The following is a 13,044-nucleotide window of genomic DNA, read 5'->3' as shown; positions in this document are numbered from 1 at the left end:
AAAACAACAACAATAGTATCTTATTCGTTTTTATGTACAAGAGCTGGATGAACCTTTGGCTGTGCAGTCTATCCAGACTCATAATGCTTTTTATGTAGTGACTACTAGGAATTTATTAGATGGGTTCCAAAGACTAGCAACTTCAATTCAAACACTGAAAATGATCACAATATTTCCGATTTCTCCTTCCCTGCTTCCCGTGTTATGGCCAAAAAGGTGTTTTTGTAGAACACTACACCATTATAGTGACGATGGCCAATTACCATTTAGGTAAAAATATATATAAACATCATGCCATGTCTCTTTGTGATGCTTGACATATTTGTGAAATTTCATGATGCCGTCTAAATTTGTGGGTTTGCGGCACCCTTCAAATTCTAATTAGTTCATCTCTGAGTCCAAGTAAACAAATCTGTCGCAAAGCTGAAGTGCTAACTACTTTGGGCTGCTCCCTTATTCACGGTGGGTCACCACAGCAGGTAGCTCTGTGTGTTCGATTTGGCAGATTTTTATGCCGGATGCCTTTCCTGACGCAGGGGATATGTGCCTCCTCCCGGGATCAAACTGTGGAGCTTTCACTAGAATGTGTAAACCACGACGCCGTAGAGACGACACCTGTGCCAAATCTGAAGTAACTACAACAAATCTGTTTCCTGAAAATCCAGTTTTTGTTCTTTTCTTCTGTGGCTCCCTCTGGTCTTTACATCAAACATATTATTGTATTATTTGCTGTTTTTCCCTCCACAATTTATTCATGTCTACATGAAAACAGCAAGTACAGCACAGCACAGGTTTCAACTGACATCCAGGAAGATAAAATTGTAGATCTACTAGCAGCTTGCGAGAGAAGTTTCTGAACAAGTGTTTGAGACTTTAATAGCAGAATATTTACAATAAATAACTGAAGTGAAGGACAGATATCCACATACCTTTGTCGCTAGCTGGATCTTGTTTGACAATGGACAGAGGGGAGCGCGTGGGTGGCTTGCTGAGGGGGTGGCGGCGACTCTTTTTTATTTCTGTAGGTATTTTCCTCTTGGGATAGGTTGCCTAAAATAAATTAATTTTAAAAAGTGTGTGTCTTATTTTTGTTCAATGTGTTTAACCTTAAAATATTTATCTCCAAATAAAAAGTAATTTGAACATGTTCAAACTTGATATTAATTTAATAAACTGCTGTTTTTCAGAATGGATAAAAAGGAAATGGAAAAACAAGTAATGACTACAGCTGCAAAAACATTTTTTCCTACATTTGTGGATTATTACAGCAAATATTTGTGGATTTTTTTTAGATTTAATTAGCTTGTGTTTTATTAGCCAATTCAGAGTCTACTCTATTGTGATGTAAGCTCACAGCAAATAAAGTATTAAACTGCCACCAAGTGGGGATTACAAACGCTTAAAGAGCTAACCTGTCTGACAGAGTAAAGGACAAATCTATTGACTTTCAGTCAAGATCGGACTCACCTGGGTGGCACTCACATCCATCTTGTTGTCTGCTAAGATGTCGCTGTGTCTCGGGGACAAAGTGTCTAGATGACGAGCCGTGTCCCTCTTTGAATTCTTGTCGTCAGATGTAGCAAACTGCTTAAACGCTTCCTCGAATCCAGTGATGGCATTTTGGCCACTGGAGATCTTCTTCGGCTTTCTCTGCTTCTTTTTCTCAATGTCGTCTGTCAGGTTCTGTGGTTTGGTTTCTTGTTCTTGTCCTGGAAAATAACAGATGAGGAGATAAAGTCAGAAGTGCTACTGGCTCATTAAAAATGTCTGTATGAGGCAATGAGGTTAAAACTACCGTGTGGACTGAGTAATGACTTTTTAAAGTGGAAGATTCTATCACTGAGGATAGAACTGAAAGAAATGCTTTCATATCTGCCTCACCCTCTGCAGCTGGAGTCTCTACTACTTTAGCGGCGGCCTCAGCAGCCTGCTGCTCCTCGCGCTCCAGGGCTTCCAAAGTTATCATGGCCTCTCGGGCAAGACGTGCTTCCTTCTCCTTCCTACGCTGAGCCTCACGCTCCTCAACCTGACGCTGATACTCGACAGCATTCAGCTCAATGCCTTCCTCTGCCAGGACTTTCACCTCCTCGAGCTTCAGACGACGGAATTGCTTCATCTTCTGCATGGCCCTGTCATAGTTAGACAGCTAAGTAAAACCCTCATATTTACTTTTGAACACATGAAGAATTTCATAATACAAACCTTCGCAGGAGGTTTGCCCGTTGGGCGACGCGATGCTCCCTCCAGCTCTCCAGCTCAGGGCTGGTGAGCTCTGTGGGCTTCAGGTGGTCCAGCACTGTTGTGTCTTTACCCTGCTTCCACAGGTCATAGCGCACGGGTTGCAGGCGGCGCACAAACACATCCATGGAGATCTTCACCATGTCCTTCCGGCAGGAACACTGGAGAGAAAAGACAAGGCTCTACATTAGAGTAGAGAATACCTTTTGTAAAGATGGGACTTCTGTGTGATAAAGGGGGGGGGGGGGGGGGGGGGGGGGGGGTGAAATTCTAGATAAGCATCTCTATTAAGGTCTTTCAGAACCCACTACCCCACAGCCGTAGGACTACAGATTATATTACACATCCGATTTCTGAAAACTCAAAAGAGTAAGTGAGGAGTGATCAAAAGCAGAGGTAACCATTCAGAGTAAACAAATCAAACTTTACAAAGGGGATTAGTCTATCTAGATAATAAAAATCTCTTACTTCCATCTCTGTAAATTACTAAAACCAGAGACCGTCTAAGAGAGAGAGAAGTCACCCAAACAATGCTGAATTGAATCTAATCTGTAAGAGCAAAGATGGTTGTAAAGTTTTAGCTTCTGGAGGAAAAAAAAGTTTGTTAAAACCTTTTTTTGGGGAGAAGTCGGCAAACCTTTTAAGTACATTATATCCAATTTGACTGTTGACTCAAAAGGCATGCAGATTTTATGTCACAGTGACCACAAACAAAGTTAATTTACACACACGAGCATCAAAAAGGGCCATCAGGATTACCAATACAGCTACAAAATGACCTAACTTGCTTTTAATGGTCACAGGTACACAGGCCTAGAGATCTGCAGGTGGCGATCTCCCAGCAACCTTTATTTTCTATGGAAAAATGTATAGACCCCAACCTGTTAGCAAGTGGTTGTGTAGAGGATCGGTCACAAAGATGGTGCTGTACCAAAAAACTTTGGTTAATAGCACTCATAATTTCCATGAAAGATGCCAATTTGTCTGCAAACAATGGCATTTCCTCACTTTTCACAACTTTGTTTTCAGACATATCTCCCATGCAATCTAGTAAGCGCAATGATAGCAATCAAAGTAGTTGTCAGGAGGTTTTCAGTACAGGACAATGCCTTAGGGACTACGAGCAACCTCCAGCAGCCACTCACCAGTTACAGGATCCACACTTTTCCCTGTTGACCAGTGGTTGCCAGACAGTTGCCGGCAGGTCTCTAGGCCTGTGCGACAAAGGCCACACCTGACAAACAGGCTTTAAATATACAGTAAACAACCAGCTGTTCCACTGTGGTGTTGTACATAAACCACTGACCTGAGATACCTTAAAACGTGATAATGACTAAAATACGGCACGAGACAGAACCATTGAGTCATCAGAACTATTGAATCATTGAGCTTACTAGAGAGGGGAACTGTTGCATTAAAAAACTGCAGTGGTGCAGGAGTGAAAAATGGCATGGACATCAAAATGAAGTTTTGAAATACAGGAAACAAATGGAGGGTGGTGTAATGAAAGGGAAAAAAAGAAGAGGAAGGAGACATATGAAGATATTTTTTGTGCCTCGCTTGCTGTGTTTCTTTCAAATCCTTTTATTTCCTGATCTGTATTGACAGCCTTGTGCTCAATTACTAGAAACACAACAGCCCACACCTCCACAGCAAAACAATTTCCAGCCTACATCTCATCTAGACACCACTTGACAGACAGAGACATTAAAATACTGTGTTGGTGATGGAATGGGGAATGGGAGGGCAAAAAAGAGGGGGTGCAAGTGCAAGCATGGGAACACCTGATTTTTACCACAATGAAACTTTTACTGGGAACAGGACGTGACTAACAAAAAACCCCCATCAAAAAACAGCCACCGAGATAAATATTGCTCTTACCCTGATTGTACCTAGCAAAATGTGCATTCTTCACTGCTAAAGAGTCAGCGCCTTGTTTTATTTTTAGGAAGGTGTTAAGAGGTTATGGACATCGTTGCCATCCTCAAGGGCCAGGATGAGTTACACTTTATTATCATCTAAAAACTTAATTAGATGAAACTCAATTGGAGATGCACAAGATCTCAGAAAACAAAAACCCACTCTGAGGCAGGGAGTCAATGAGCCCTGAAGTATACTTGGGCTCCTAATGAAGCTTAATTATAGGAGCCACAGAAAACCTGAAGCCCGGGGACTCACTGTGGATGCACAGCACTTGCTTCAGTCTTCCTTTATTTTTCAAAGTTCTTCAGTGTAGGGATACTTCTTAGTATATCCAATAGTATAAAACAAAATGAGATTGCATGAAAATGTAAGCATCCAGTTATTTTGTTCATTCTTCTGATGAAACAAAACTAACCTTCAAGATGCTAATAGGAATGGAGAATAATTTCAAAGGTATTTAAAAACATTTTCAATGCAAAATTCTGAATGTGCTGTACAACAGGGCTGCAGATCACCCACCTGCTGAGAAAACAGAGTACAGCAACACAAAGCTAAACCACTACTTTGGTGTTTTTTTGTGTTTTCTTTTGTTTGTTTGCTTCAGTTAGCAAGAAATAAAAATGCTGAACACATTTAAAGACTAAACTGCTCCAATTTTTCTCCCACTCCCACAGTTTTCCCCTCCTTTCCTTCTTTATCTCCTCACATACATCCCCAGATGAGATCAGCTGCTTAACATGCTGAACAAAACGAGAAGATTTAAAACAAAACAGTACAAACGTTCATTAGGAACTGTGGTAAAACAACTGTAAAGTGGCACGAGCCAGGTTTATGATTATATTGCAAGTTGTTGTATTTCTCAGCGATATTTAATGGTCTTCACTAATCTGTGTGGCCGTAAGTCAGGGGTTTATTATCCTCCAGAGTAAAAACTGTCCTTAAAGTCAGAAAAAATAAACAAAAAAAAAAAAAAAAAAAAATCATTTGTATGTCCTCCTGCATGTAGTTGCTTCTACATTGTACTAACTGCCATTGCAGCAAATATACATTCAGCATGAGTGTCGAAGCTCGGGCTGCTGTGCATTTTTTAGCTATATATAAAGTAGCAAAAATATAAAGTCAAATATGACTATAGAGTTTTAGAAATGGATGATCTTTCTATGGTTAAATTAATCAAATTTCCTCAACATCTGGGCAGAAAGAAATCTCAGCAGCAGGAAGGTTCATTAAGCTGTTCAGAGTGAAAAAAAATTAAACTAATTTTAAATTACTTTAGCACAGCAATGCAAAATGGCAAAGAGATTTTTGTTGTTGTTTCTCATGAGCAGCATTAGGGTAATTGTAGTTATAGCATCTTAATTCACCTTGCCCACACTGACACAGCTTCCTAATGTTATAATGAAAATCTCAGTAACATGTCTGTGTTTTACATATGAGCTAAATTTACTGCTGATTTTGGAAACTCTGTGGACAAATTCTGATTGTTTTTGTTAATGACTGGCCTGATTTTGTTGCTCAGTGTCAAGAATCTAGTCTGCATCTTAATGAACACTTCTTTTCTTCTTTTGTTTCAGGCAGTGTTTGCTACATTAACACTGACACAGTCCTTTCTTTAATAAATGTAGCACAAAAAATGCTAAATGTTGAACTATATCATGGACAAAGTTGATGAATACGACTAATAAAAACATATTCTCTGGTCTCATAGAAAAAACAAAACAAAAAAACAGACAAGCCTGCAAACAAATACAGAAAAGATGAAGCGAGTCATCTGTAGTTGAATCTTTAGATGAAAAAGTGATGTGATTTAGCCCGGGACCTGGGAGGATGATTTTTGTTCATTTCCTAGACAGGGGGGATATTAAAAAAAAAAAAAAAAAAAAAAAAAATCACCCTGGAAGCCTGGAGGAACATTAGCAAAGTGTGACTGAGCACCAAACGAGCAGAGAGAGGCTTTCACCAAGAATACAACAACCCCAGAAGACAAACTTTTAACATTCAGAAAAATAATGCTGCAGCAAATGTAAGTATAACAATATGAAGAATCTTTTTCACCGACTTCAATTCGTCAGTGGAGTCTACATTTTGCCGTCTTCCCTTAAATGTGCAAAAGAAGGGAAAAAAAGAAAAATCCTACTGTAGCTAGTCATGCAACACCTTTCTTTTTGATTTCTGCTGTTATTATTCTTGTCATTTCAAAGAAAGCTAGCCATTTCCACACTCAGATCTATGGTTCAAATGAAATTGTTTGAGTTTCAATGCTTTTCTGATATGCTCTGAATGAGGTACTAAATCCATTAAATGCAAAAAAAAATGAAAGAAAATTAAATGGCCAACACCTAACGCACAGCCAGAGGTGGAGAAGAAGGTTAATTAGAACTGTCACGTCTTAAACAATAGAAGTACAACCCCACACAGAACATGCAAGGAATGCTGACAATAGACCTGCTCTGACCGCAGATGTGTTCACTTAGGAAGCCAAACAGATGGGTCAGCAGTTAAGGAGCTTGTCTTTAAAAAGGACTGAGACATGAAGCACGCCCAAATTCTCTCTCAGTCTCTGTCGTGTGCCACCAGCCCGAAAACAGTGACAGATTCGATACCGAGCCCCATCGTTCACTGTCCTGTTTGATGCTGACAGACTAGGGCTCAGCAGGGGGAAGGCGGGGAGGGGAGGGGAGATGAGTTAATGGATGACTGCTTAAGCCAAAGACAGAGAAAGATGGCGGAGTTAAGAGAAAGATTAAGAGAAAATGAGACTTTATTATTGCTCAGGAAGAAGGTGGGATAGTTAAGCCATCTAAAACTACTATCTATATCAAGATACAGAATATAGAGAATATAAGAACTGAATTTTTTTTAGGATATTTGGGGAATAAAAGGAAAAGAAATTCGAATAATTATGGCCCTGTGGATGTACGCCTCTATATACAGAGGGACAACCCAAATATAGAAAAACCTTTCAACTTTTTCAGGCATTTAGGATCCACTTATTCACAAGGCTCAGCGCAAGATCTGTGCAGTGAGCAAAAAGGCAAAGAAACGCCTTCAGCAGGTCCTGGTCTCTGGTTCATTTTAGCCAAAGACTCATCTGCTTGGTCCAAATGATTCACTATGAGGCGTCTGCTACTGAGCTGTAAATTACACAGCACAAGTTCTGGGACAATCTTTATAACCATTACACCCAAAGAGTACAGACGCCTGAGTGAGAGAGAAATCTGGCTAGAAAGAAAGAGCCCTGCTCGTTGGTCGAGCTGTTGTATTTTTCCACATTCCTCCAGCTCCACGTGCCGAGCTGTGCTGTCGATTTGTCGACTCGGATTAGTCGTGCTGAATGGAAAACTCTTCTTTAACAAACTGAGACAAGCGCAGTGGAGATGCTCCCTTGAGTACTGGTGAAGGGAAGACTGCTGGAGCCTCGACTACTGGTTCTTAAATTACAAGTGGCCACATGGGTACAGTAGGAAGGCCGAAAATGAGAAAGAGCGAGAAGGGAGGGTGATGTGCTTTTGCAAACTGGCACCTCATAAATCTGACATGCAGCCAAGTAGAGAGAAACCAGGGAAAAGGGGCATGCACACACACAAAGACAGAGACAGAGGACTGAACATGAAATGGAATGTATAGAGAAAAGAAAAGAGGGGAGTTTCTTCCAGAGGACATTGTCGTTGGACTCCCTTCCACAACCAACCCATGCCCTGTCAATTTCATGCTCAACAGCCCACGGGCAAAGAGGCAGTTTGCGTCAGTGCAAGGATGCAAGGGTACAGTTAGTGTCGGTAACAGATGGTGTGCAGCAGAGAACCAGACGCTGCTTTTATATTTCGATATGATCTATTACTTCATCCCTTCAAAGAAGCAAACACCCAGAGCAGGAAGGCTGCAAAGCTGCCTCTGAATCACACATCCGATCAAAACTATTCAAGTGGAGTGTCTACACTGGCCTTCAGACCTCGTCTCAAACAAGTGCTGACAAAATTTAGATAAAAACCTATTTTCTAAATGGATAGACGTGTTATATAGATGGAGTGCCCAGTTTGCAAAGTTAACATGATCATTAATGAGCATCACTGCTTTTCTTTTAGCCAGATCAGTGTTTTGTTTTGGATGTTTTTGTGAGATCATTTCAAACGTTTTCAAAATCCCCCAAATCACTTTTTCCCATCACTGCTGACACGTTAACACAGCAGACTGAAATTTCTCTGTTACGGTGACTTAACCTCTCTGCAATCAGTCTCATCTTACCAGTGTAGCCATCTTGCCGTAGTCCACCCAGCGCAGCGTGGCAAAGTTTGTGGACTCTGCACAGTTGAAGCCATGGTTGAAGCCGGCGTGGTAGCCATAAGGAAAGGTGATCATGAACTCCCCTTCATTCTGAGTTATCTGTTCACACAGACAAGAAAACACATTTTTTTAAATGTCTGAAGGCTGAATTTATCAGTTGTCTCTGTGCACAAGGAAGGCATTAATCTATTTACCAGTTATTTCTTACAGCTATATTTTATTGTTACCACCAGTTGCACAAAGGCTACCGCTGACTTAAGGTTTGAGGGATAAACATTGAGTTTGAATCCTTAGAAACATCTTGTCCCTGTTTTTCTAACTTAATTCGACTAAACATGGCTGCTGCTCCGAGTACTGAATTCCTTCCCATGAGCTCAGTGTTATTCTGCAAATGTGCTCTACTTGTCCTCACATTTTAACCACTTGTGTGTGTGTGTGTGTGTGTGTGTGTGTGTGTGTGTGTGTGTGTGTGTGTGTGTGTGTGTGTGTGTGTGTGTGTGTGTGTGTTGCCCTAAAACCCAAGCCCTATATATCTGACTGCGGATCTCAACTTCTTTACAAAGCATGGATCTTGGCAATCAAGAGACACATCAAGCCAGATAAGGTGACAGGAGAAACGGAAGTAGGGGGCTGAAAGTGGGAGATAAACTTCTTCAACTAAAGGCAGTGGTTCAGATATCAAAAGTCCCTTTTTTCTACTGCAAGAACACAAGTTTTATTTTTACACTCAAATCAGGAAAGACACTGTAGGTGTGTAACAAGTCAAACGTTCACTGTGATAATGATGTCCTAAGGGGTGAGAAATGAGATAAATGGGGGTAGAGGGGAACCCTTATGCTGACTCTGGAGAACATCAGATGCCTGCTCCATGTCAGCGTTTTTTCCCCCTTCCTCAATCTGCCATAATTTGAAGACTGAACTGCTGAACAGAACAATAACAGATAGGTGAAATGATCCCCAACAATTTGCTACGACAGACACAATATCTTGACTCAAACTAATTTTTCAGAGCCAGTATAAGTTAATAATAAAAGCCCACTTCTTCTCCAGCTGACGCAAGACACACTTGGAGAACTGGGGGAATAAATGCACCACTTCCCATCTTCTGATACTAAATATTTCAAATCTCCTCATTGTTTTAATGTCAATATCTGCATCACAATTTCCACTCTGATCATTATGAGGCTGAAGATGCGTGTGTGCTTAAGCATTGGGGTACAGCTTTATTCCATTTTATAATGGTTGCCTACTTTAGATAGACGTTAGAGTCAGGGCAAACAGCTTTCTTCTATATGGTGTTAAAGGGTGAAACAGTGTCAGCCAGTTTAAGGCAAGTGGGTGGGAGGGACTCTATTGCTACTTCAGCCAGCACTGGTAAAGAAGCTTGTATGACAGTTAACACAGAAATTGTTAACATTACTTTATTACCTCATGGATACCTTATACTGTGTGTGTAGGGAAACAGCGGCTACTCACCCTGTTAAAGGGAATGCCATACTTCTTCAGGATGGATGGTGATATCAGTGTCATTTTGTGGCGAAGGAAGGCATCGCAGCCTTGGGAGCTGCCGGGAAAGAAGCCTGCAGAGGGTGAGAGTGAGCATAGGGCATTTTACTGGCAACCACAACATCATCTTACTACAACAATCGTAGGGTATACACACACACACACACACACACACGTATATATATGTTCATGTTATCATCAACCTCTGAAAGCAATGTTATGTTATCTTTTTGTGTTTCTTTCATGAGCCACATTCAGCAAAATCTGTATCCATGACAGAGTTTTGTTCAATCACCACAAAAGACAGATTAAAGACTTTGAGAAAGTGCTGCAGGCCTCTCAAAAACAGCCCACGTTTTGTTTTGTTTTTTTACTCTTGCTAGTTTATGTTTATGTAAACGATTAATCTGTATATTGTAGCAACAGGAGAATAACTGGATTTAAACTCAGAGTTAGTGAGAGAAGAAGATTAATAAGCAAAGCCGAAACCCATATACCAATATTTGGTGATTGGCAACTTTTTTCTTTCATACATAGGAAACAATAAATGCTCAGAAAAAAAAAAAAAAAAAACTGATTATGTGTAGTTTCATTCATTTAGACTCAACTCTGCTTAGATCAGCTGGTTGTTTTGTTTATCGTCAGGTATCTGGTGTGGTGGATGAGCCAAAACATCAGCCTACTGAAGTACACCAACACTAAAGACAATATGTCAACCGCACTCATAAGCCATCAGGTACATGTTAAAAATGGATTTTGTTCTCACCAGAAACTTCTTTTAAATCCACTTAATAAGCCTGAATCATCGAGTCACCGATTTTACGAACGGAAGCAATTATGCGGTGACTATGAGAGAAACTGTCTAGCAATGAAGTGTTGAGCATGAACAGTAATTTCAAGGACATCGGTTAAGAGCTGACACCAATGCAGCACTTGTTCCTGAAAGCCATTAATTATCATAATCATTTCCTGGGCCAACAATCCCCAGATGTCATCATGATGCCCCTGTGGTCCCCTGCCTGTCAGCTGGCACAAGTGAACTTCTTTGAGAAGAAGAAAACTTAAAATGACACGGCAACTGAATACATCAACTACTGCATGGAAATGGGTGACAAAATTTACAGATGAAGCTACTGTACACTGATAGCATCATTGCTTACTCTGATTTTTAGGAGGAAAAAAACCTAATGATTTCTCTTATTCTGTTCTCAATCACTACAGCACCCTAATAGCATGCCTAAAATTAGGTTATGCTGTGAAGCATGCGGGTGTCCGAGACATGAATGGAATCACTCTCTGATCGTGATGCAATATTTTCATCACACTCTGTCTGAATTAGAAACTAACAGTATGTTGCAGTAGTATTACGACCACAATCTAGCATAAACCATTACCAAGAAGCTTGTCAGCCTTTACTGGAATTTAGATTGAATATATTAATTTGCACAAACTGCTTTGTGTAAAGTACAAAAAACAGATTACAGAGTAATTAAAGGAGAAAATCAACACATTTGAATGTACTGCATTAGCCTGATTACTATACAACAGTGATTGGAGAATAGATTTCTATGATCCCTTCATATGTGTAATATAATCCCATAAGTGTATTTCGACACTGACAAATAAACAGCCATCTCCAGTTGAAATGCAACCATTTATCTTGTTATTGTTAATCCCACAACCTGGAAAAGGAAATCCGGTTTCCCCTTGACATGGGCAGAAATTAATTCACTGCCCAAAGTGTGGAATAATCACATTACCACAGTGCATGAAAATTCACTGATTGTGGGCCTCCAGGTTGGATTTCTGGGGAGATCTGATGGATGTCACTGTGTGTAAAGGGATGCAACAGCATAAAAGTGAAGCTGGGTGCTGTCTCTCTGTAAAATTGTGATCCAGTTCAGTGCAACCAATGCAAACAGAAACAAGGAAAACCTGTGGGGTTATTTAAAACATGTTATTAATTTGCAGAAGCAGCAGCACTAACAACAGTGACAGTCAGAGGCTACTGATTATTTAAACCATGGTCTCATCTGTTTACTGCAGTGTAATTAATCCGAAAACAATACAATGAGCTGTGCATTAATTACCGATGTTTCCGTCACTAATAAAAGTTACTGCAAGTCAGTGTACTTTATGAGAGGATTCAAACTGCACTAAAGGAAATGTGAAACTGCATTTGCTATTGTATCAATGTGGACTTTTCCAGCTGGAGTAATTTACCAATCATACCCATCTTGTATTATAAAACAAACTCAATTCCTTAAAAACGCCGCCCGCTTTGAGAGCCCAAAATGTCAGAGGTATATTATGATCTCAAAGCCCCGACTCACTCTCTAAAACAAAGGCTCACTTCTGCTCTTGGAGACAGAAAGACAGACTCTGCATAATCAAAAGAATGAATTTCTCCTCCATCGCTCACTCTCCACCCCCTTTACTGCATGTACCCACCAGTGCCTCAAAGGGGGGTCCATCCATGCCTCCACCCAGTTAAACTTTAATGTGACTGACAGTATAATCAGCACCCATTTCATCCTTCATTTTCACTGCATTGTTTCAGCCTCTGTTCCACCCTACAAAGCAAAAGAGGGAGAGGGGGACTCTCTACTCTCCCAGTGCCTGCCTGCCCGTTGGAGCTGATAAAGGTGAATAATGTGCCGACAGAGCCTGCGTATTAATCCCCATTAAAATGCAGCTGGCTTTCTGAGCTCTCCATGGGGTAATATTAACTTAAAGGCTTCATTCTGTCCTTTAGAGTTTGAAAATTAAGTTCCTGCTTCGAACCCTACACCCTCCCCTCCTCTTCACCTTAACCGAAAAGTCTCCCGCCGTGGCAGAAATGAGGAGTGATAGGAGTGACGTCTGTTACCCTGTCAAATGTCTGGAGAGGAGGTTTTAAGTAACCATTGTCCCAGTCCCATTTAGCATCCCTGCAACACTCATAACTGTCTTTTTAGGACCCCATAAACAGTTGGCTGCCTGGAGGATGGCTTTGATAGGTCAGTGAGAGCCTGTTAAATAACGGTGGCAGTGGTGTCCTCCTACTGCCAGCTGGTTAGATAAGAAGAGAGGAAGACAGGAAAGAGCATCAAC

At 40.7% G+C, this 13,044-nt stretch overlaps 1 protein-coding gene across 1 annotated transcript in view; it reads right to left on the bottom strand.

Annotated features, from left to right (window-relative positions):
• Positions 1-13,044, bottom strand: part of kdm4b (lysine (K)-specific demethylase 4B) — a 44,214-nt gene that overhangs the window by 15,580 nt on the left and 15,590 nt on the right. The window contains exons 7-12 of the mRNA XM_085372062.1: positions 9,922-10,025; positions 8,407-8,544; positions 2,203-2,399; positions 1,882-2,129; positions 1,468-1,709; positions 930-1,050 (exon numbers count right to left, since the gene is read on the bottom strand). Coding sequence (XP_085228188.1) covers positions 930-1,050; positions 1,468-1,709; positions 1,882-2,129; positions 2,203-2,399; positions 8,407-8,544; positions 9,922-10,025 — 1,050 coding nt within the window. The remainder of the gene's footprint in view (positions 1-929; positions 1,051-1,467; positions 1,710-1,881; positions 2,130-2,202; positions 2,400-8,406; positions 8,545-9,921; positions 10,026-13,044) is intronic.

This window comes from Diplotaxodon limnothrissa, linkage group LG15 (genome assembly GCF_057381915.1).
Source record: "Diplotaxodon limnothrissa isolate DT_005_m linkage group LG15, D_limnothrissa_male_GT1.1, whole genome shotgun sequence".
Classification (NCBI taxonomy): domain Eukaryota; kingdom Metazoa; phylum Chordata; class Actinopteri; order Cichliformes; family Cichlidae; genus Diplotaxodon; species Diplotaxodon limnothrissa.
This window is presented reverse-complemented; position numbering and strand designations above follow the sequence as displayed.